General features: G+C 43.8%; 1 protein-coding gene across 1 annotated transcript in view; it reads right to left on the bottom strand.

Moving 5' to 3' along the window:
* Positions 1-11,147: 11,147 nt before the first annotated feature.
* LOC144502935 (uncharacterized) overlaps positions 11,148-23,027 on the bottom strand; it is a 262,712-nt gene continuing 250,832 nt past the window's right edge. Inside the window, exon 12 of the mRNA XM_078227362.1 lies at positions 11,148-21,993. Coding sequence (XP_078083488.1) covers positions 21,982-21,993 — 12 coding nt within the window. The 3' untranslated portion in view covers positions 11,148-21,981. The remainder of the gene's footprint in view (positions 21,994-23,027) is intronic.

Here is a 23,027-nt window from a genome sequence, read left to right as displayed (position 1 = left end):
TTCACTAAGGACATCACACTACAAGAAGTTTCCATTTATATAGCGCCCTTACTGTAGTCAAAAGTCACAAGGTGCCTAAGAGGAGTATTATCAAATAAAATTTGACACTAAGTCTTAAAGTGCTTTACAACCAATGAATTTCGAAATGCAGTCACTGTTAAAGTGGGAAATGTAGCAGCCAATTTGTACACAGCAAGCTCCCACAAACAGCAATGTGATAATGACCAGATGACCTGTTTTGTGATATTGACTGGGGGATAAAGGTTAGGACACCAGCGATTACTCCCTTATCTTCTTCTAGATAACACCATGTGGCCTTTTACATCCACCCAAGCAGGTAAATTGTGCCTTAGTTTAATACCTCATCAAAAGGCAGTATCTCCAACAGTGCAGCACTCCATTAATGTAGTACCAGCCTTGATTTTTGTGCTCAAGCCCTGGAATGGGATTTGAACCCTAAATCTTATGAGAATGGGTAACCAAAAACTTACTTCTTTGACTAAGCTTTAAGCAGCATCTTAAAGGAGAACCTGTAGACTGAAAGGTTTTAGGGAGGGAATTCCAGAGTTTAGGACCTAATTAGCTGATTCAATGATTCTATGATTCTAAGGTATACCTACCAATGATGGAGTGATAAAAACTGACGATGTCAGACCAGAACTGTTGGAGTGCAGAGATTTCAAAGTGTTGTAGGACTACAGGATATTAGAGAGACAGGAAGAAGTGAAGCCATGGAGATGTTTGAAAGCAAGGATGTGCTTTTTAAAATTGAGGTGTTATTAGACTTGGAGTTAATGTACAGCAATGAGAATTGGTGTGAGTTAAAATACAGAATAGACAAATAGGAAACTTGGAGGGATAGTGTATTTGGAGACAGCTCAGAAATGACAGAATGTACTGGACCAAATGTATAATTGTGCAGAACAAAGTATATAAAATCTAATTCAGGGTATATAATACATAGCAGTATATACACGTCGCAAATAGTGTAACAAGCTATAAATGGTGTTAGATAAAACCCTAGGAGCCTTCATAGACTTGAAGGTCAATATGCTCGATCAATGCAGAGCAACAATCAGTAATGGAGGTAAAAATCCTGGAAACTTTTAAGGAGCAAGAGAATTTTATTACAAGAGGATTTGAGTATAGGAATAAAGATGTCTTACTGCAGTTATAAAGGGCCTTGGTGAGATTGCACCTGGAGTATGGCATATAGTTTTTGTCTCCTTACCTGAGGGAAGATAGACTTGCCATAGAGGGAATGCAATAAAGGTTCACTAAGTTAATCACTACAATAAAAATAAAATATGGAAGATGCTGGGCATCTGAAATCGAAGCAGAGAATGCTGGAAAGTGTTATATATTTGGGGAGATTTTGTGTTGTTGTGCTGTTACTTTAAGAGTCTAGTCATGTGTTTAGTTTGTGACATCATCGGCTGCTTTGTGGGCTTTTTGTCAGTCTAGCCCTAACCTTTGTACAGTGAACAACTTCTCAAACCTGCCTTGTTGCCTGCAACCAACACACATACTGCAAGTCCATTTTATTTTATCCTTACAAATGGAAAATATTAGACAGGATAAAAAAACAAACTGATGATGAGAGGCGAAATAAAACTTCTTTTCTAGCAAAAAGAAGAGAAATTGGAGCTGCACTTACTCATTGAAGGGTCGATCTCCTTTCAATGTTTCAAATGATTGGAGCAGAATCAGTGATAGCAGCTCACATTACACCAGTCAGGTAGCAGGGCAGAGAGAAAGATCCCTACCAAAAAGTAAAATTGGGGAAATCTGAGGTATTCAGGATGCAGAGTTTGCCATGTGTGTAGTTTAAGTAAAGCACAGAGGTAGAGTAAAATATAATCTTCCCTGCATTACATTGAAACCTAGAACCAGCTGTTACACTAGCTCAAATTGAAAAATAAAACTAGACTATTTGTTACCAAGAAAAACTCCTGGAAAAAGTTACTGCACAGATCCCAGCAATCCAGTAAAAATGACAGGAAAGTATGGTGTCATTGGCTCATTTGAGGAAGAATCCAAGAACTGGAAGTCTTATGTCGAATAATTTCATTTTGCATACTGACAAATAAGATTCCAGAGGATATTGTAGATCCTGCTTTTCTTAGTACCATTTGCAGTGATACTTTCAATTTAATCCAAAGTCTGGTTCAGCCTGAGAATCCCGGTAGCAAAACATACCAAGAATTAACTAAGGTACTGGAAGACCATTATTCACCTAAACCATTAACTGTAACTGAGCATTTTAGATTCCATAAACAAACTCAGCTGGAAGGAAAGAAGATAGCTCAATTTGTGGTAACCCTAAAGAGCCTCATGGAACAATGTGAATTTGGTGACCCTCTGGATAATACCATTAGAAACCGTTTGGTTTGTGGGCTGAGGAATGAGGCTATACAGCAGAGGTTGCTAACTGAATGAAATTTAAATCTTAAAAAAGCCTTAGAAATAGCTGTTTCAATGGAGCTTGCTGCTAAGGAGGCTTTGCAGCTTGGAACAGCACGAGGATCCATGACATGGACACTGCCTAGAGGGAATCCACCCAGCGACAGGCATGTCATCGCTATGCAAAAATGGGCCATTTACAGGTTGAGTGCTGGTGCAGAGACAGCCACTACAAAGATTTTGGAAAAATTGGTCACATAGCATGAGCTTGCTCCAGGAAAGAATCTTCAAGTAAAAAATCAGAATACATCTAAAAGGAAATACAAAGTGGATCCCACCAAAAAAAATTACAACATAGAAGATAAAAATAATCTGGACAATGAAGACATAGCACGTGAATCTGATGAGGATTTGAAGTTAAATATATTTTCAATTCAAGGAGAATCACATTGGTTCTGGGAAATTCCAAAATTAAATGGACAGCCTATTAGAATGGAGGTTGATACAGGGACGGCCATCTCCCTAATTTCAGGGACGAGCTACAGGGAGAAAAGCCAGCAGTTGTGATCTACACTGAAGAAATAGTGCCTCCAAGGGGATAAGAGTTAAGTGAGTAAACTGCGGAGCTCCACTCCATATTATCCAAGGAAGTTTTCCAGCTCATTTTGGCTATTCTTGGAACAGAAGATAAAGTCGACCTCCTCAGAAGACAAACATGGGACATGGCCAACAGAGTACCCTTCATTGTCCAGTACTTCCCCGGAGTGGAGAAGCCACGACATTTTCTTTGGAGCCTTCAACATGTCATCCTTGAAGATGAACATCTCGCCAAGGCCATCCCCACACCCCCAGTACTTGCCTTCAAACAACCACACAACCTTAAGTAGACCATTGTTTGCAGCAAACTACCCAGCCTTCAGGAGAACAGCGACCACGACACTACACAACCCTGCCACAGCAACCTCTGCAAGACGTGCCAGATCATCGACATGCATGCCATCATCTCAGGTGAGAACACCATCCACCAGTACATGGTACATACACCTGTGACTCAGCCAATGTTGTCTACCTGATACGCTGCAGGAAAGGATATCCCGAGGCATAGTACATCGGCGAGACCATGCAGATGCTACGACAATGGATGAATGGACACAGCTCGACAATCACCAGGCAGGAGTGTTCCCTTCCTGTTGGGAAGCACTTCAGCAGTCGAGGGCATTCAGCCTCCGATCTTTGGGTAAGCGTTCTCCAAGGCGGCCTTCAAGACTCACGACAACGCAGAATCATCGAGCAGAAACCGATAGCCAAGTTCCGCACGCATGAGGACAGCCTCAACCGGGATCTTGGGTTCATGCCACACTATCTGTAACCCTCATGACTTGCCTGGGCTTGCAAAATCTCACTAACTGTCCTGGCTTGAGACAATTCACACTTTTTAAACCTGTGCTTAACCCTCTCTCCACTCACATTATCTGTACCTGTAAAGACTTGACTACCTGTGAGGACTCGCATTCCAACCATTATCTTGCAATTGAGTCTGTGTCTATACATATCCTGTTTATGAACCCAACTCTCCACTCACCTGATGAAGGGGCAGTGCTTGAAAGCTCGTGCTACCAAATAAACCTGTGGACTTTAACCTGGTGTAATGAGACTTCTTACTATGCCCACCCCAGTCCAACGCCGGCATCTCCACATTATGCCTGTAATGAAACAGGACAGGACTATACGTATTTGCAGAGATTTTAAGACAACAATCAATTTTTGTGTGCAGATCAGTACCCGCCACCATTGATTAAGGGTTTATTTACTGGTCTAGGAAGACAGAAGTTCAGCAAAATCGACCTATCATAGGCTTACCTGTAAATGAACGTCACAGCTAAATCCCAACATCTGCTCATCTTCATAACACTTAACAGCCTATTCCACAATAAGGTGGAATAGACCTTTTGGGAGAACTTCAGCACCCACTTTATTTCAACGGTTCATGGACCAGATCTTGAGTGGTCTGCAGAGATGCAGTTTTACCTTGACGACATGTCAATCACTGGTACAAATGAACAAGAACACTTTTGTCACTTGGAAGCCACATTGAAATGCCTTCAGACGCATGGGGCGGGAGTTTACAGCCTCACTCGAGCGAGACTGGAAATTCCCGCATGAGGTCAACGGACATTTCCATTGTCCGCCCCTCGCCCCCTCCGATTCCATGGCAGGTGGGGCGGTAGAATTCCAGCGAAGGTCTTTGTGTCAGGAAAGATCAGTGTGTTTTCTTTCAAACATCAATTCAACAGTTGGGCCGGGTGAACAATAGCAAGGGTTTACACAAGGCACCTAAGATGATGAAGGCTATCATGGAGGCTCCATGACCAATGAATATAATACAGTTAAGATCATTCCTGTGTTAATTAACTACTATGGAAAATTAGTTTCAAATTTAGCAACCCTGCTCAAATCATTGCATAATTTGTTGTGCATCAAACAAGCATGGCAATGGATATCAGAGTGTGAAAAAAGCATATAAGTCAGTCGAAGAAGCACTGAAGAAGTCAGAAGTGTTGGTACATTTCAACTCAGGGTTACCCCAACAACTTGCCTGTGATACATTGCCAGGTGGAGCTGGAGCAGTGGTGTCACGCGTACTACCTTCAAGGAGAGAAAGACCAATAGCTTTCGCATTGTGTACCTTAACATGTGCTGAATCAAATTACGCTCAGCTGGAGAAGGAGGCACTGAATATTATCTTTGAAATGCAGAAATTTCACCAGTGCCTTTATGGTTGTCACTTCACGTTGCTGGTGACCACCATCCTTTTAATTTTGGACTGCATGAATGTATTTCCTCGCCTGCAGCAAGCAGAATGCATTGGTCTTCAATACTATCAGCACATTCCTACAAGATTAAATACCGTCAGTCAGAGAGCCATGCCAATGCCAACGTATTGCCACGTTTGCCTTTACCTGCTGGTCAAGTACCTTCTGGCAGTGTTTCCATTATTTTCTGTTTTTCACAGATAAAGTCCAGGGACTGCAGCTCAGGTCCAATGACAGACTAGAAATGATCTGTGATGGGGAAGGTACTGGAAATGGTGTTGAAAGGGAGGATAACATGAATGCATCACGAATTAAAGCCATATTTTTCCAGAAAGCTTAAGTTGACAGTACGGGGCAGAAACAGTGTGTGGGGGATGAAAGTATTAATTCGTCCAAACTTGTGACAAAGAGTATTGGAACAATTACACAAAAAACACTCAGGTACAGTTTGAATGGAAAAACCTGTGAGGCGCTACTTCTGGTGGCTAGGACCTGGTGCCCAGAAGAAACAGGACTGTGCCAGTCATGTGCGCAGGTAAGGAATGCACCACTATTGTCCCCATTACATTCATGGGAGTGGCCTAAAATGCCATGGCAACATCTACACATAGGGGGCGATCTTGCTATTCCGCCCCAGCAGTGAATAGGTGGGGGCGAGCTGGTAAGAACGCGCAAGAGCCAGGAAATCAGGTTCACGCCTGATTTCTCGCCTTTTGCGATCTTACCGGCACCAGATATCCGGCGTGATCGGCCTTGCGTCCAGGCTGAATATATTATTTAAATTTATTTTAAAGCACATTTAGATAGAATTAGCAAGCCGAGGACGCAATCGTCTGGGCTCACTTGCCTGTGCGGCTACGTCAGGGAAGGTTCTCTCCGGCGAGGATCAGGTATGGTTCCCCCATACATGGACCTGTCGTGATGGCCTCGCCGATAGAACCAGAAGCCATTGATACCACCCCCAGGAGGTCAGGGGCAAGGGGGTGTGTGCCCCTTGGAGAGTGTCAGCTGGCACTGCCAGCCTGGCACCCTGGCACTGTCCTTGGGCACCCTGGCACTACCAGCCTGACACATTAATAGTGTCAAGGGGGCAGGGCCAGAGGGGGCAGGGCCTACTGGTGGCAGAACCAGAGGTATGGGCCGTTCAGTGGGGAGGGGGGAGAACTGCTGTGCAATTTGCACAGCGATCGGTGGGAGGAGGGAGGGAGACCACTGCGCAGTCTACAATGGTGATTGGTGGGGGGAGTGAGGATGCTGATCATTCCGGGCAGGGAGGGTTATGAATGGCCACTAAGCCAGCTATAGCTGCAGAGGCAGTGACAAATTTCTGTTGCTCTCAGCATAAAGACCTGCCCATGCACAATAGCACTCTCTGTTGCTATCAACCAGCTTTCGGGCAATTTCAGCCCCACCCACTTCCCTGACTGGCAGAAAATAAATCACATGGTTTATCTCCAACACTTCCCTTCCCTGACCTTTCTGATGATAGACTGACAATAAATATTCCTTACAAACTCATTGACTCCCACAGTTACATCAACTACAGCTCCTCACACCCTGCTCCCTGCTTCCTGTAAGGACTCCATCCCATTCTTCCAGTTTCTCTGTCTCCATTACAACTGTTCCACTGATGCGACCTTCCAAAACAACACTTCTGACATGTCTTCCTCTTAACTGAGATTTCCTCACCATCTCAAACCCATCTCCTCCACCTCTAACCTTTTTCCTCCTCATTGTCCAAGGCCCCAAACACTCCTTCCAGCTTGGAAACAGGCCATTCAGCCCAACTTGTCCGTGCTGCCCAGTTTTTACCACTAAGCTAGCCCCAGTTGCCCACGTTTGGCCCATATCCCTCTAGGTGAAGTAACATTTTACTTGCACCTACTTCAATTTAGTTGACTGTATTCCCTACTCCAATGCAGTCACCTCTACATTGGGGAGAGTAAACGGTGATTGGTGCCTGCTTTGTGGAACGCCTTTGTTCAGTCCACAAGCACCTCCCTAAACTTCCTGTCGCTTGTCATTTTAACTCACCATCTTGCTCCCATGCCAACATTTCCATCCTGTCCTGCTGCAATGTCCCAGTGAAGCTCAATACAAACTGGAGGAACAGAACCTCATCTTTAGGCACTTTACAACCTTTTGGGCTTAACATTGAGTTCAAAAAATCCAGACTATGAACTCCCTCCTTTGTTTCAATATATCTAATTTTTCCAAGCCGCTCCCCCGCAGAGCCATCTTTAACTTGTTTTGCTTTCAGAGTGCTGACCCTTGTTCTGCTATTAACACATTCTGCTACCTTTCTGTCATATTAGCACCTTCTTTAGTCTTCAACATTACCATTAACAATCCTCAGAATCCTGTGTCTATTAGATCTTTGTCAAACTCCCCTGAGCTGCCATATAATCCCTGACCCTTTATTCTGCTCCACCTTCTCCAGCGCCCCCTCCAGCTATATAATCCATCGCATTTCCACCTCTCTTCAGCTCCTAAGAGGAGTCAGGTGGATTCAAAATGGTACCTCTGGGCCCGATTTTACCATCAGGTGTGAAAATTCGGTAAAGTCGGGTGTGAGGCGAGTAACGCAATCCACACTGGTTCCCCCTTTATGAAGGCCCGAAAATGGCGATCGGGACCGCACCCGAAATGGACGTGACAGCCATTTAAATTAATTTGCATTTAAATTGACTTAATGGGCTGCGTGCCTAACCTTACCGGCACTTCCCCCTTTACCACCATGTTCGGCCATCCAGAATTGGCGCAAAACAGACATGCTCCACAAAGGTCCGATTCGGGCGCTCCAATTAGTGAGGAGGTAAATGCCAAGCGTCTGACGGCTCTCTGCCTGAGATCAGTGAGGGGGGGGGGGGGAGGGGGGTCCGCTACCACTCTGCTGGAGATCAGTGAGAGGGGGGGAGGGGGGTCCGCTGCCGCTCTGCCTGAGATCAGTGGGGGGGAAGGGGTGTCCGCTGCCACTCTGCCTGTGATCAGTGGGGGGAGGGGAAGGGGGATCTGCTGCCACTCTGCTTGAGATCAGTGGGGGGGGGAAGGGGTGTCCGCTGCCACTCTGCCTGTGATCAGTGGGGGGAGGGGAAGGGGGATCTGCTGCCACTCTGCTTGAGATCAGTGGGGGGGGGAGGGGGGGTCCGCTGCCACTCTTCTTGAGATCAGTGTGGGGGGGGGGGGGGGGAGAGGGGGGTCCACTGCCACTCTGCTTGAGATCAGTGCGGGGGGAGGGGGGTCTGCTGCCACTCTCTGTGATCAATGGGGGGAAGGGGGGTCCACTGCCACTCTGCCTGTGATCAGTGGGGGAAAGAGGGGAGGGGCCCACGATCGGTCTGGGTGGTGGGGGGTGTGGGGATAACGGGGTCAGTAATGTTGAGGGGGTGGGACAATGTCTGTGGGGGCCAAAGGGAGGCATTATCCTGCCCAGGAGGGATGTGGAGGGGAGTCGCATTCTATCTTTTTTTTCTGTGCATGCGCCGTTGGAGGCACCGATCGGAGCTGCAGGATTTCGGGCACGTTAAGCCCCGCCCACAGGCTCGTGCAGCACGATTCGGAATCGCTGATATTTTTTCAGGCAGTGTGTATGGGGGCGTCTGAGAATGGGTCTAAAAGTTGGATCTGAAACACCCCCAGTTTCAAGTCTGCCCAGCACTTAGAATCAAAATGGTAAAATAGGGCCCTCTGTCTCTCTCTACACAAATGCTGCCAGACCTGCTGCGTCTTTTCAGCATTTCCTGTTTTATTTCACTAAATTAATTTCTGGGACGGAGGGATTGTCCTATGAGGAAAGGCTGAACGGACTGGGCCTTTATTCTCTGGAGTTTAGAAGAATGACAGGTGATCTCATTCAAACATACAGGAATCTTACAGCATTCAACAGGCTGGATGTTGCCCCTGATTAGAGGAGTTCTAGGACCAGGGGACACAGTCTGAGAATAAGGGACAGGCCATTTAGGACTGAGATGAAGAGGAATCTCTTCAGAGGGTGGTGAATCTTTGGAATTCTCTGCCTGGAGGACTGTGGAGGATCAGTCATTGAGTATGTTCAAGACAGAAATGGATAGATTTCTGGGGCAGCACAGTGGTTAGCACTGCTGCCTCATAGTGCCAGGGACCCGGGTTCGATTCCCAGCTTGGGTCACTGTCTGTGTGGAGTCTGCACGTTCTCCCCATGTCTGTGTCAAGTTTCCTTCGGGTGCTCTGGTTTCCTCCCACAGTCCAAAAGACGTGCTGGTTAGGTGCATTGGCCATGCTAAATTCTCCCTCAGTGTACCCGAACAGGTGCCGGAGCGTGGTGACTAGGGGATTTTCACAGTAACTTCATTGCAGTGTGAATGTGAGCCTACTTGTGACACTGATTTAAAAAAAAATGATTTCTACATATTATAAACAGAAACGGATATAGAAACATCGCAGGAAAGCAGTGTTGAGGTAGAAGATCAGCCATGCATTCATTGAATGGTAGAGTGGGCTCGAAGGGCTGAATGGCCTACTATTACTTTTGTTCTTATGATAATATTTGGATGCTGAAATGCAAGGACTTAAGTGTTATTCGGATGAATTAAAATTGGTCGAATGATCTTCCTCATCTGTATTATCATTACCCTGTTATAAGAGGGAATCCTATTCCAACTGCAGACCACTCATTGCAGTTACAACAACAGGAGCCGAATGCTATTTTAAACAGCATGTATGATCCTTTTTCCTGCATTTACGGGATGTTGGCATCACTGGCTAGGCTAGCATTACCCATCCCTAATTGCCCTGGAAAATGTGGTGATAAGCTGTCTTCTTGAACTGCGGTAAGAGTTTTAACAACACCAGGTTAAAGTCCAACAGGTTTATTTGGTAGCAAATACCATTAGCTTTAGGAGCGCTGCTCCTTCGTCAGATGGAGTGGAAATCTGCTCTCAAACAGGGCACAGAGACCCTCAAATGGACGTATCAAGACAGATAATCATCACTCCATCCACTCCATCTGACGAAGGAGCAACGCTCTGAAAGCGAATGGTATTTGCTACCAAATAAACCTGTTGGACTTTAACCTGGTGTTGTTAAAACTCTTACTGTGTTTACCCCAGTCCAACGCCGGCATCTCCACTTCTTGAACTGCTGCAGTACCTGAGATGCAGGCACTCCCACAGTGCTGTTAGGGAGGGAGTTCCAGGATTTTAACCCAGCGATAGTGAAGGAACGGTGATATATTCCCAAGTCAGGATGGTGAGTGACTTGCAGGGAAACTTCCAGGTGCTGGTGTTCCTAGGTATCTGCTACTCTTGTCTTTCTAGATGGTAACAGTCATGGGTTTGAAAGGTGCTGCCTAAGGAGCCTTGGTGAGTTCCTGCAGTGCATTTTGTAGATGGTACACACTTGCCACTGGTTTCCGATGGTGGAGGGAGTGAATGTTTGTGGAAAGGGTACCAAACAAGTAGGCTGCTTTGTCATATATGGTGTCAAGTTTCCTGAGTATTGTTGGAGCTGCACTCATGCAGCCAAGTGAAGAGTATTCCATCAAATCCTGACTTGTGCCTTGTAGATGATGGACAGGCTTTGGGGAGTCAGGAGGTGGGATTATTAGCCACAAGATTCCTCACCCCTGACCTGCTGTTGCAGCCGCAGTATTTATATAGCAAGTCCCGTTCTGTTTCTGGTCAATACTAACCCCCAGGATGTTGACAGTGGGAGATTCAATGATGGTAATGTCCTTGAATGACAAGGGGTGATGGTTAGATTCTCTCTTGTTGGAGACGGTCATTGCCTGGTTCTGGTGTGGCACATATGTTATTTGCCACTTAGCCCAAGCTTGGATGTTGCCCAGGACTTGCTGCATTTGGGTATGGACTGCTTCATGGACTGATTCCTGGTACAGGGGTATTCACATTAAAAGGAACACAGATGTTTTCTCAAAAACAAAGCAGGCAGGCGTTCAGAATAAAGTTTTTTTTATTACATATGAAACTAAGTCGTACAAAAAATTTAATACCACAATATATTAATCTTACTGTGATCTGTATTTACACAGCTTGATAAGGCTGTCTGGAACAAGCATCAGGAAAATAGAAACCATCATGTAAACCACATCCTCTAACACAAAGCTGCAACTGTGTTCCACGTACAAACCAAACAAGCCTCTTCTCATGAGGGGTAGGGGGTAGAGAAATCAGTAGCTCTTGATTACCACACACAGCTAGAACTGTGACTAAACTCAAACTGGGTCTTTCTGTACAAGATGGATCATTCACCTACCCCTCATTCAGCATTGTAAAGAAATGTGCTGTGATTCATTTCTGCCGCAAGTGGATCAAGGCTTTCTGAATACATTTCACCAAAGACCCTCAAATAGACGTATCAAGACAGATAATCATCACCCATGCACCAAGAGTGATTATGAAAATGACCCAAAGCAATAGAACATTTTCTATTTCTCTTCTGCAGGTAAAATATCCAAAACAGAATTAGCTCCATCACATCAACATGATGCCATTATTCCACATGAGCTTCTTGGTGGATGCTGTACTGCAGGGTCAGCAATGACAATTGACAATTTATTCTTCCCCTACCCCCAAAATTCAAGAATGTAATCCTGAAGAGTGAGTTACATTGCATTGACAAGATTTGTGTGTTACTTTATTTACCCTCTAAAATTTGAATAATTGGACTTCCCATTTTGGCACATATTCAAATGGATTGAGGGGAAGTGTGTTTTCCCTAATTATTAAAGACACCACATGGATTAATTCTGAACATGGACAATTTGATGTCAGATATTGTGCTTAATCAATGTTCACAGGATATTGACAACCTCCCATAACTAACACAAATTATTCCCACCCCGCCCTTACGGGGACAATCGGAATTGGAGGAGCCAGAAAGCTTTGGTATGACTTCCTCCAAACGTTATACTTTGGTACAACACAAACATTCAGATGGTCAGTATCTGCTGTACTATTTCCCTTTCCAGATGCATGTTTTAAGACATCGGTACAGTTCATCAATGCAGTGTCTGTGCATTCTGAAAATTACAGTGCTTTAAAACCAAGCAATCCCTATCCAACACTTCAAAAAGTGTTCTCTTCCATCCGGTTCCACATCCTTGCACCTCCACCACATGCCCCCCAAAGTCACTAAGTACACTCTGACACACAATGAAACTGGAGTAAATATTGAGAAGGGAGATTTGAAATCAAAATGTACCCATTTGAAACAGTTTGGGACTCAGTCTTTGCCCTCTGTTCATCCCAGTCAAAAGTCACAATGATTGGGAGTTATCACAGGAAGCAGTCCACCAACTAACAGTACAATGGAAACATTAACCAGTGTCTTCAGGTGCATCCCACCGGTCCCTAATGTGCCGAACTCTAAAGGAACACTGACGTGTAACAAAACCCAAACAATTTATGTCTGCTCCTGATAAGTTATCCACAGCAAATAATATCAATGAATTTTCTAGGCCTGCTCTGTAGCCTAGTTGCTTTATCCAGTGATTGGCTGAACCACACAAATCAGAAAGGTCATAAATTTGATTTCTGGACTGTACAGATTTAGCTAATATCAGCCAAGTTGGTGTTAAGCCTCAGTGTCCCTGGGTCAGGGAGCGAAATACCAGAGTTCCCATTTGTAGCAGATATCCAGAAACTCTTGCTGGAAGAGCACATCTATGGAATCAAAGAGTTTTAAGCTCTGCTGTAATGGTCTGAAGTGAGAAACAGTCTTCCATCAGTGACCATTAATGCTCGTTATGTTTAAACATCATAACCAAAAGGCAACAGTTCCTGCAAAACCATACCACAGTAAGGACAGAACACTTTTCAGGATAGGGAGGGGAGAAATCATTCAACCAAAACAACTGTTCCCATCTCTCAATTATTTTTGGGTGGTAATCCAAGTAGTTCAAATTTAAATAGCGTAAAGGCCATCTCTCTTCTTCAATGAACACCTTACCCCCAAACAACTGTACATTAGCCTGGAGGCGCAATGTTAGTGATACCACTCTGCTTTAACCTTTGCGGGGAGGGCAGCATAGTAGTAACCTCACTGCACTAGTAATACAGAGATGCGGATTAATGATCTGGGGACAGGAATACAAATACCACCATGGCTGCTGTGAATTTAAAATCAATAAGTAAATTTGGATTAAAAAGCTAGTCTCGGTAATGATAATTGCTGTAAAGACCCATCTGGTTCACTAATGCCCTTCAGGGGAGGAAATCTGCCATCCTTACCAGCCTAGGCTACACTTGACTATAGACTCACAGCAATGCGGTTGACTCTTAATTGTCCTCTGAAATGACCCGGCAAGCCACTCAGTTTAAGGGCAATTAGGGATGGAAAATAAATGCTAGTTTTGCCGATGATACTTACATCCCAAGAACAAGGATGGAATTTTAGGGAGGCGTTGAGCTGAGGAATTGGCAAGTTGCCTCCTTTGAGAAGGACCACCTAAATACGAGCCAATCAGGCAATTCACCCACCTTCCATGGGATTAAAGCCCTAGTGTGAGAAGCACTGCCCATCAATCAATCAGAAGCCAGCCAGCCTTTACTTCACCCGTGCCAGTGCTACTTGGGAAGGGGTGACTGCTGTAGGAAATACACTCACAGGAGATCCAGGATCACAAGGTGACCCAGTCCTGAGATAAGTGACAGTGGAGGGGTTTTCATGAAGTGGGGACTATGGCGGAGCAGGGGGTTTGACAGCAAGGGCAAGTCCTCAGAGGCCACCTCCCATCTTTTTCAACGCCAGTCTCTAAGTGCCATTCAGCAAAGGTAACCACCCCCCTCCTCCCCCCCAAACCCTGTCCCGGAGACCACAAGTAACCTGCACAGGTTTGCTGGTTGTGTTCCCTGCATAGCGACAGGCCACCTGAGATTGGTTTAATACCAGTGGTGAAAGGATGAGCTCAAAGTGGGCATTAATTGCCCACTGAAAAGCCTCAATTGACATTAAGTTGAGAAGACTGCCCTTGGACCTTCGTACTATGGGCTTAAATAGGGTAGGTGCAGGAAGATGAGAGAATAAAATATCGCCCCAAACTTTTAAAAGAATTCTTGCTGCAAGGTGAAAATTCCTGTTCTTATTCTTGTAGAAAGATTTCTCCCTTATCTCCTGCTTTCCCCCAATCATAAATTATTACATCATTTCTTGGCATACTGCTGTTCATGAACTTTTATTTTAGATGGTGATACTGCCCAATGCTAATAATTTAAGATCCCATGAAGAGCAACTCTCAGCCTTACCCTCCACACTTCATTTGAGTTTGGTGCTGAACAGGGTTTGCCACACTGCTCACTAGTTTGCTATACAGATGGGTCATTTGTGGTTGCAGATTCAGACATTACATTCTATTTGGATAGTGATTTTTAAAATCGCTCCTCTTTACCTTCGATTCCACAGTTTTACTATTGCAATTGGAAATAAAATTATACCCAACGGTCTTGTACTTTAGTCAAACCTTTCAGAGTGTAAAACCTTTCTGACTTGCACTAAACTCAGAACAAATGTAGGTGGTAAACATTTTGCAGCAGCAGATACTTCACGTTGCTACCGGAAAGGTTGTAAAGCCTCAGAATGTTTACATTTATATTGATGGCATTTTGGGGTTGGAAACATAAAAAGTTACTTTCCAAATTGGGTGAGGTGTTATTCTTGCTTCTCCAAAGGTTTAATCAGAATTGACATGATTGCTGTGTGGCTGGAGACACCACTGCAACACATTGGAGAGAATACCGACAAGTTTTTTTTAAACCATTGGGTGATATTAGTTTGACTTCCTGTTGTCTTCATGCATTTTTTTTTAAAGAAGTTGAGTCATTCATTTGGAGAAATACAGAAGCATCACAACTTTAGTTTTAACTGCTACCATGCCCAAAAATAGTCAGGAGGAAACAAGTTCCTTTCATCAATCTGACTAGTAAAAGAGTCGGTAAATTGAAATGCTTTGTCCATTAGTACGTGTGTGTTAACCACTTACAATCCAGACATTCTGCAACTCTATTTAAGAGCCGGGATTGCGTCAAAATTTCATCCTGGGCCACAGTCTCAAACCAGCATCAGGAGAGAGGCTGCCTTATTCTGTCCCTTTCATTTGACATTTATAGAACTGACTTATAGAACCTATCCTGAAAAATCAACTTCATAAATTTTCAGCAAGCTTTTGCTTTTTTATTTATGGAGGTGATAAAAGCAAACTAACTTTGCAATCTGTACTAAGTGATGTGCCCTACATGCGTTTTGTTCCTCCACTGAATTGGAAGACATGGGGAGCATTCAAGCTGCAATACAATGCTGGGATTGGAAAGCTGAAATGTTGAAAGGGTGACACTGATACAAAAGAAAGATACTGCAGATGCTGGAAGCCAGAAACATGAGCGGAAAATGCTGTGAATACTCAGTAGATTTGGCACTCTCTGTGGAGGGAGAAACGGAATTAATGTGCAGAATTTTGCCAAAACAGTGGAAGCCCTGTTGTTGAGGTGGTTATTTTTGGGTGGCTGGAACAATCGGGTGGGATAAGGGGCTTCCCTCACAATATTGCTAAATGGAGGCAATTAAGAGCTGATGGGGAGGTGACCAATTGTGGATGGTGGGCGTATGCTCCACGCTGCTGGCCCAATCAGAGGCTGGCTGCTCCGAAGCCTTGGCAGTGCCACAGAGAGAGGTGCTGAGGCAGCAAGAATAAGGCACCTCCAGTTTGAGGTGTCCTCAGAAGATTCTTACAAGGCCCATGCTGACAGGTTCTGGGGACATCGATGGCCTTGCAGCAAGCGGCCTCCATACATGACGTGGGACCACTCCGCCGCGGGTAAAATGGCAACTACCTGGGAAAATTGCCTTTAATCGGGCCATCAATCATTGAAGTTAGCTGTCTGCCACTGCTGTTCCCACCTGAGATGAGCTATCTAAATGCAACTCCTTCCAATCATCCTGGGGCTTGTAATTCTGTCCAATGTTTCAGGTTGATAATCTTTTATCAGAACTAGGAGAAGCTGGAGGTGGACTGATCAGCCTCCTTTTGTGCTGTGAATAATTTCAATTCTATGAAATAGGCTTTAAAGCAAGCAAAAGTGGGGAGGATGGACAGCTGAATGTTATGACTCAACCATTCACACCTACTCTAAACATCTTTTGTTTATTTGCCCCTTTACCCCTCCCTTTGGCCTTGCACCATGAAACCTTTTTTTGATCAATTTTCCCTGCCTTGCATCTTATCACTGAGCTTCCCTTTGATCTTTTCCCCACCCTCTCCTTTTCACTCACTTATAACCAATTGCCAACATTTGCCAATTTCACAGGGCTGAAATGTTAATTCTGATTCTCTGTCCAGAGATGCTGCTTGACCTGCTGAGTATTTCCAGTATTTTCTATTCACACTTCAGGTTTCAAATGTTTGCATTACTTTTGCTCGTGAGCTCGATGGATGGATGGCTTTTCCTTGCCTGCACATCCTCTGTTCTTGCTTTCAGGGTGTTTCCGAGTTGCCTCGTTTCACCATCTCCGAAGTCAGGTCTTCAGAGTGAAAGGTCAAAGGAGGATTTCGGCCTATGCCACTTGGGGATGGGGGATGTGGGGATTAACTGGTGCACTGGATTGGCCGCCTGTTCCTGCAACTGCTCAATTTTCATTTCAACTGGTTTCTCGGAGGGAACGAGTTTCTCCGGCAATTTCCCATTTTCTGGTGAAGGTGAAAATGACCTCTACATGTGTCTGCCTAAACGTTGCTCACACCTGAACTGAAAGCATTCTGTCCAATGTGTTTGAATGGTAAACTAGTCTTCATGGGGCAATGGCCCTGAAGAGGAAATATTGGCATTCTCAACAAGCATTTTGGAAGTTTCTGAGACCGAAACTGTTGAAGCAATTAATTCCATCACCAAACCAGCCAACTCAACTGTTCTGTTCTGAGTGATCTGCCTAAGGTGATATTAAAAAGGACCATATTATACCTACTCCCAAAAGAATAATGATAAATAATCCCCTCCTGCATGTAATGCAAAGCATGATTTGGAAACCGACAGGCAAAGTGCACTGTTCAATTTCTAGAAGTTAGTTGACATAGATCAATGACATTTGCAGACAAGGTGGGCATTATACCAATGTCATATTGAGTCATCACTTTTTTATATTGGAACATCTTCTGCTGCAAAAATAATTTTAAAGATCTTCAAAGTAGCCAGGCCCCAGCAGGGATGTTGGGACAAATTGAACCCTTGAAACTCTCCATACAGAGGTGAGGAAAAATCAGCCATCCCAGAGTTACACACATCTTTGCATGCTCAATGTGAGAGTAGCATTGGTTGGAGTCTGAGAACATATTATCTGTCTATCCTATTGACCAGCAGAGACCTAAGAAAGGGACTAACATTCAGGATTGGACACAGCGGCCTTGCTCCATACTAGAAAGGACTCAGGAATTGCACGAGCTAGAAGAATTCTAGTTTGCTGTTTGATTTCACTATTGATCAAAGGATTAAACTAATCCCAAACAGCTGAATTGACATTTATATACACACAAACAGCTTTAAACAGACAGAGGAATGAGCAATACACTGGTTACTTCTTCGAGACATCACTGAAAATTGGCCGTGTGTGTTGGTGACTACTTTGGACTAATTAGGTTTGGAGTAGTCCAGCTTTGGACATCATCATCATCAGCATAGAATCCCTACAGTGCAGAAGCAGGCCATTTGGCCCATCAAGTCTGCACCTACCCTCCGACAGAGCATCTTACCAGGCTCCTCACCCCATCCCCGTAACCTTGTGCATTTACCCCTAACCTACACGTCTTGGGACAGAAGGGGTATTTTTTTTTAAGCATGGCCAATCCACCTAGCCTGCACAAGTTTTGACATCACTGTTTCAAAGTGGAATGCGATGTCCCAAGATGCACTAAGGGATTTAATGAAACGTCTTAATTTTACCATCAGTGCAGCATCTAAGGAGCTCGATATGGATTGAAATGGAGAAACAAAAATGTTGGTGGGAAGACAGGGAATTCCACACCTCATTATCCATTAAACATAACAAAGGACTCATTTATACACAATGAATAAACTTTGATCAGATTGTAAAACTAAAATACAAAAAAAAGGAAAATTTAGTGATTACAGATATCACATTCACCATCATTGATCTTTTGAAATATCAAATACCACACACTTTATAATTCTCATAAACTTACATTCAGAATAAAGGTTTAGAGAGACTTGTGCAACATTAGCAATTAGCAAGTTTACATAAGAACTCCATTATCTCTCGACTTGATAGCAGTCCAAAATTCTGCAGGAAATTCTTCCCCGGAAGTATACATCACTCGGCATAAAGATGGCAATGTGGCTAATACTTTGTCTCAAACACATGCAAAACCCAGACATTGTCTAGGCTGGTGAGTTTGTGTTGTATTCCATACCAATCAGTACAAAAACACAATAGGAAACATGATAATTTAAACAATGTAATCTAAGCTTACCCAGCCAGTCCAATGGAGCATGGGAGAATTGGCAGCATTTCAAAGTGAAGGTTCCTCTCATTCAGTGGGATGTTTTGGGAATGCGTTGCATATACAGCAATCAGGCAATATCATGTTTATGCAATATCAAGCATAACAAAAGCTTAATTCCAATCAAAAGGCAACCTGGGCTGCAGTCAGGTGGAAAAGATAGAATTACAATGAATTTATATCCAGTCAGGTTGGTATAGGCAAGGTATGTTTTCCACGTTAGCCTTCTTGATTAGCTAGAAGCTGCTTCGCTAAAGTTTGAATTGTTCAAATAACCAGAAACTAATCTGAAAAGCTCAAGTAAGGGGAGTATAAAGACAGGCACTTAACATAATCTCAGCGTGGAAGCTTAAACGCAGACATTGGCCACAGAATTACAGGAATTTCACACTCCATAAAGCTTTATTCTGAATGTTTCACCGTTAAAAATATACAACATCCAGACTTCCTCTCAGGAGCTCAGTCTCATTTCAGTGCATTCTCTGAACATTGAGAAACAAAACCCAGATCTTAACCACAGTTATGATACAGCAGTAACCCAAAGGTTCCTTTACAGAATGGTAGGAATGTAAACACAGAGCACAAGATCTATGGCAGCTCACAACCCAAGGTAGGGGGTGACTGGAAGCTTGCCCCTGCTCAGGTACTGAAAAACTGAAATCATATCCTCGGAATTCAGAAGCCCTTTTACATTGCATCAACAGCACACCTTCCCCTTTACTCTGTCAATTCATTAATTGGGTTTGGTCGGACATGTATCAAATACACTCAGGGGAATCCCTCTTAGCTATTAACAATATAATTCCCAATATATGCTTTATTAGGATGCAGCCCCACTTGCACTGGGTGGAACAAAGAGAAGAAAAGGCAGTGGTGGATGAGAGCATGTGCAGGATGCACCCGTGACATGTTCACTTCCTTTGTTCTTTTATGTAGTAATGTAATATTATAAAGTAATTATTCCTAGGCTCGTAATAAAGGATATACTGGCTGAATATAGTGCCACATCTCTAATTATTCTCACATTGTCTTGATTTGAATCCAGCTATTTCTTTTTTGCCTTTCTGTAGATCCACCCATTGTGCCACATTTTCTGGGGCTGAGGGCAGACGGGTAACTTTGGTCCCCAGTTTCAGCCAATATTGGGTGCTTGGGAAGGGGCTGAGAGTTGGGTTGACCTGCTGTCTGATTATTTTATCCCAGTGAATGGTGGAGCTCTTGACTGATTACCTGGTATTTCTTTTATTCAGATATCGTTTTCATAAATTGGCGCCTGTGCAAAAGATCACCAAAACCAGTCACCTTTGCGATGGACGCAGGGTGACCCCATCCACATGGGATGATGTCACCATGTGAGGGCTGATGCCAATGGGCATGGTGATATCTCCCCATGTGGAGATTCTGTGCTGTTGGGGAGTAAAAGTATCAAAACAAACCCAACTTTTGTATCCCTGTCACATTGAGGCAGATGCAGCAGGGGGAAGTGCTAACATTTGTTACTTCAAGTTAAGGTTTGTTAATGTCAATTACATTGTTACAGTTAAGAGAAATGGGTGATGGTATTAATAGTCTTTAAGCTAATATAAATGGGGGATTGGGAATGATATTTTGATTTGATTTTATGATTCCTTTCAAAATGTTGATTTTCTTTTTGTTACACTGCTCCACCAGAGGCTGCCACCCCCTCATTATTATCATTTATTGATTTTAGTTTTATTACAAAAACTATAAAAATGGGGGATAGCTAGGACACTGGGTGGAATCACAGGAGAGCTGTGAGACTCTTGACAATGACCATTGTTTTGGCTTCACCAATTAGATTGGATTCTATTAACAGCACGGGCTCATGTCGTTACTTTTGCTAATGTATGTAGACGACTAGTCAATGGTACCGGACAATGGCCAGACTGGCTAAAGTCCAGATTGTCCGGTACAAAACCGGCCACCTAATGTCTTGGAAGTATTCACTGTTCTGGGGAAAGCCAGGGCGAGGGGTTGGAGCTCCAGTCAGCCACATTTTCAGGTATCAAGCTGGTCTTGGCCTTGCCGAGATTTACAACTTGTTTACAAAGGCAAACCAAAACAAAAACAAATATTTACACCGCTTTGTGCAGTTACTAAGTTTTAACAGGTTATTGCTTTTCTCCCTGCATCTGAAGGAACAAAATAACAAAAATAAGAAATATTCCTCTACATTTTGAACAGAAACTCAATTTTTAACAAGGCATCTTGCCTACCTGGCAGGTATTTCAATAATTCATAAAACACAGGCTTGCAAAAATCAGTATTTAAAAAAAAAGAGTGAACAGGTTTTGCCAATGCTACAAGTACTCTGCACAGACTGTTCTACATCGAGCCCATCAAATTGCGACAGGCCAGTCGGTCACACTTGCATTCATTCCTGTCATGGTGGTAAACACTTTGTTCTTTTGTTTTACATTTTATAAAAGCAGAAAAGAGATGCACACGGTCTCGTTCTTCTTAACAAGAGTTCAAGAGGAGTGAATGAACGAAGGATTCTACAAATCAATTCCAGGTACACTAAGGGGAGTAGGAAAGGTGACCAGTGGTTTGATATTTGCTCTCCTGATATACACTGCTACATACACGGCCCCCGTGATATAAAAATTAGAAGGAGCTCACCATCATTTTATGAAAAAGGATCACCCAAGAAAGATGATACAAACATGTTTAAGGAATTGATTTTTAGAAGCTTTTTTTTTTTTTGTTTTAATACCACTAGCACCAAAGCCTCCGCAGTTCACAAACAAAAATGAACAATGTAGGATATTCCCAGACAGGTGAGTGGTGAATTTCATTCCAATGCATTCAGTTCATCTGCTTTTGGTATTGGGACACCATCCAAGGGTTTCCCGAATAGTTGTGGTCTCGGTAGGTGAGAGTGCCACGTACACCCGAACCTCTTGGGTCACATTCTCTCCACACATACTATCCCTCTCTGAACTGAAGCACTGTGGAGAGCACCCAGCTCGATCACAGCCGGTAGATTTTTATTCATTATTTATTATTTGTTTTAAAGTGACATTTCTTAGGGTTTCAGGCAATGAACCCCAGCATCTGACAAAATAGAGCATTATTCTGATTCATGTATGAACGTTTAAGCAGCCTATCCACAAATTACTATGAGAAGGCACCATGCAGGTAGCGAGGCAGGAAGCGACAGCAGCAACACATGTTTTTTTCTTTTTAAAGTTGGTGGACAGTTAAGGCGTGTATCAGACTCATTTTCCTCTTGGGGCTTATTCATTCATTCTTCTGTAAAATAAAATAAACCAAACATTTCAGTAATGGAGAGAAGACTCACCAAAATAGGGCATATTTCCCCATTCCAGAATTCAAAAGGGCACCGTTATAACAAGTTCACACACACACCTCTCTTCAGTCAGTCAGTGGGCACAGTTAATGCATCTGTCACTCAGCCCTACTTCCGTTCTCAGCACAGAAATACATTAGTATTTCTTCGCAACTGGTCACTTGTGCACACCCTGAATTGCTCTCCTGTTTGGTGCGAGGCTGCACCTACTGACAGCACTACACTAGAGGGAGCACTTCCCACATATCCGATTATTTCCCCACTCTCTTATAAGCTAACACTCAGCAAGTCCCAAATGTGTATTTTCTAGCAACGAAGTCGGAGCAACTTGTCCCTCTTCTGATTCTAGAGTTCTGCTCCAGAGCTCTCACTGAGACCTGGATGGCCTTGGAGAGGACACACAGCTTGTCCACTGCTAATAGAACATAGAACAGTACAGCACAGAACAGGCCCTTCGGTCCACGATGTTGTGCCGAGCTTTATCTGAAACTAAGATCAAGCTATCCCACTCCCTATCATCCTGGTGTGCTCCATGTGCCTATCCAATAACTGCTTAAATGTTCCTAAAGTGTCTGACTCCACTATCACTGCAGGCAGTCCATTCCACACCCCAACCACTCTCTGCGTAAAGAACCTACCTCTGATATCCTTCCTATATCTCCCACCATGAACCCTATAGTTATGCCCCCTTGTAATAGCTCCATCCACCCGAGGAAATAGTCTTTGAACGTTCACTCTATCTATCCCCTTCATCATTTTATAAACCTCTATTAAGTCTCCCCTCAGCCTCCTCCGCTCCAGAGAAAACAGCCCTAGCTCCCTCAACCTTTCCTCATAAGACCTACCCTCCAAACCAGGCAGCATCCTGGTAAATCTCCTCTGCACTCTTTCCAGCGCTTCCACATCCTTCTTATAGTGAGGTGACCAGAACTGCACACAATATTCCAAATGTGGTCTCACCAAGGTCCTGTACAGT

Source organism: Mustelus asterias, chromosome 13, assembly GCF_964213995.1.
Source record: "Mustelus asterias chromosome 13, sMusAst1.hap1.1, whole genome shotgun sequence".
NCBI lineage: Eukaryota > Metazoa > Chordata > Chondrichthyes > Carcharhiniformes > Triakidae > Mustelus > Mustelus asterias.
This window is presented reverse-complemented; position numbering and strand designations above follow the sequence as displayed.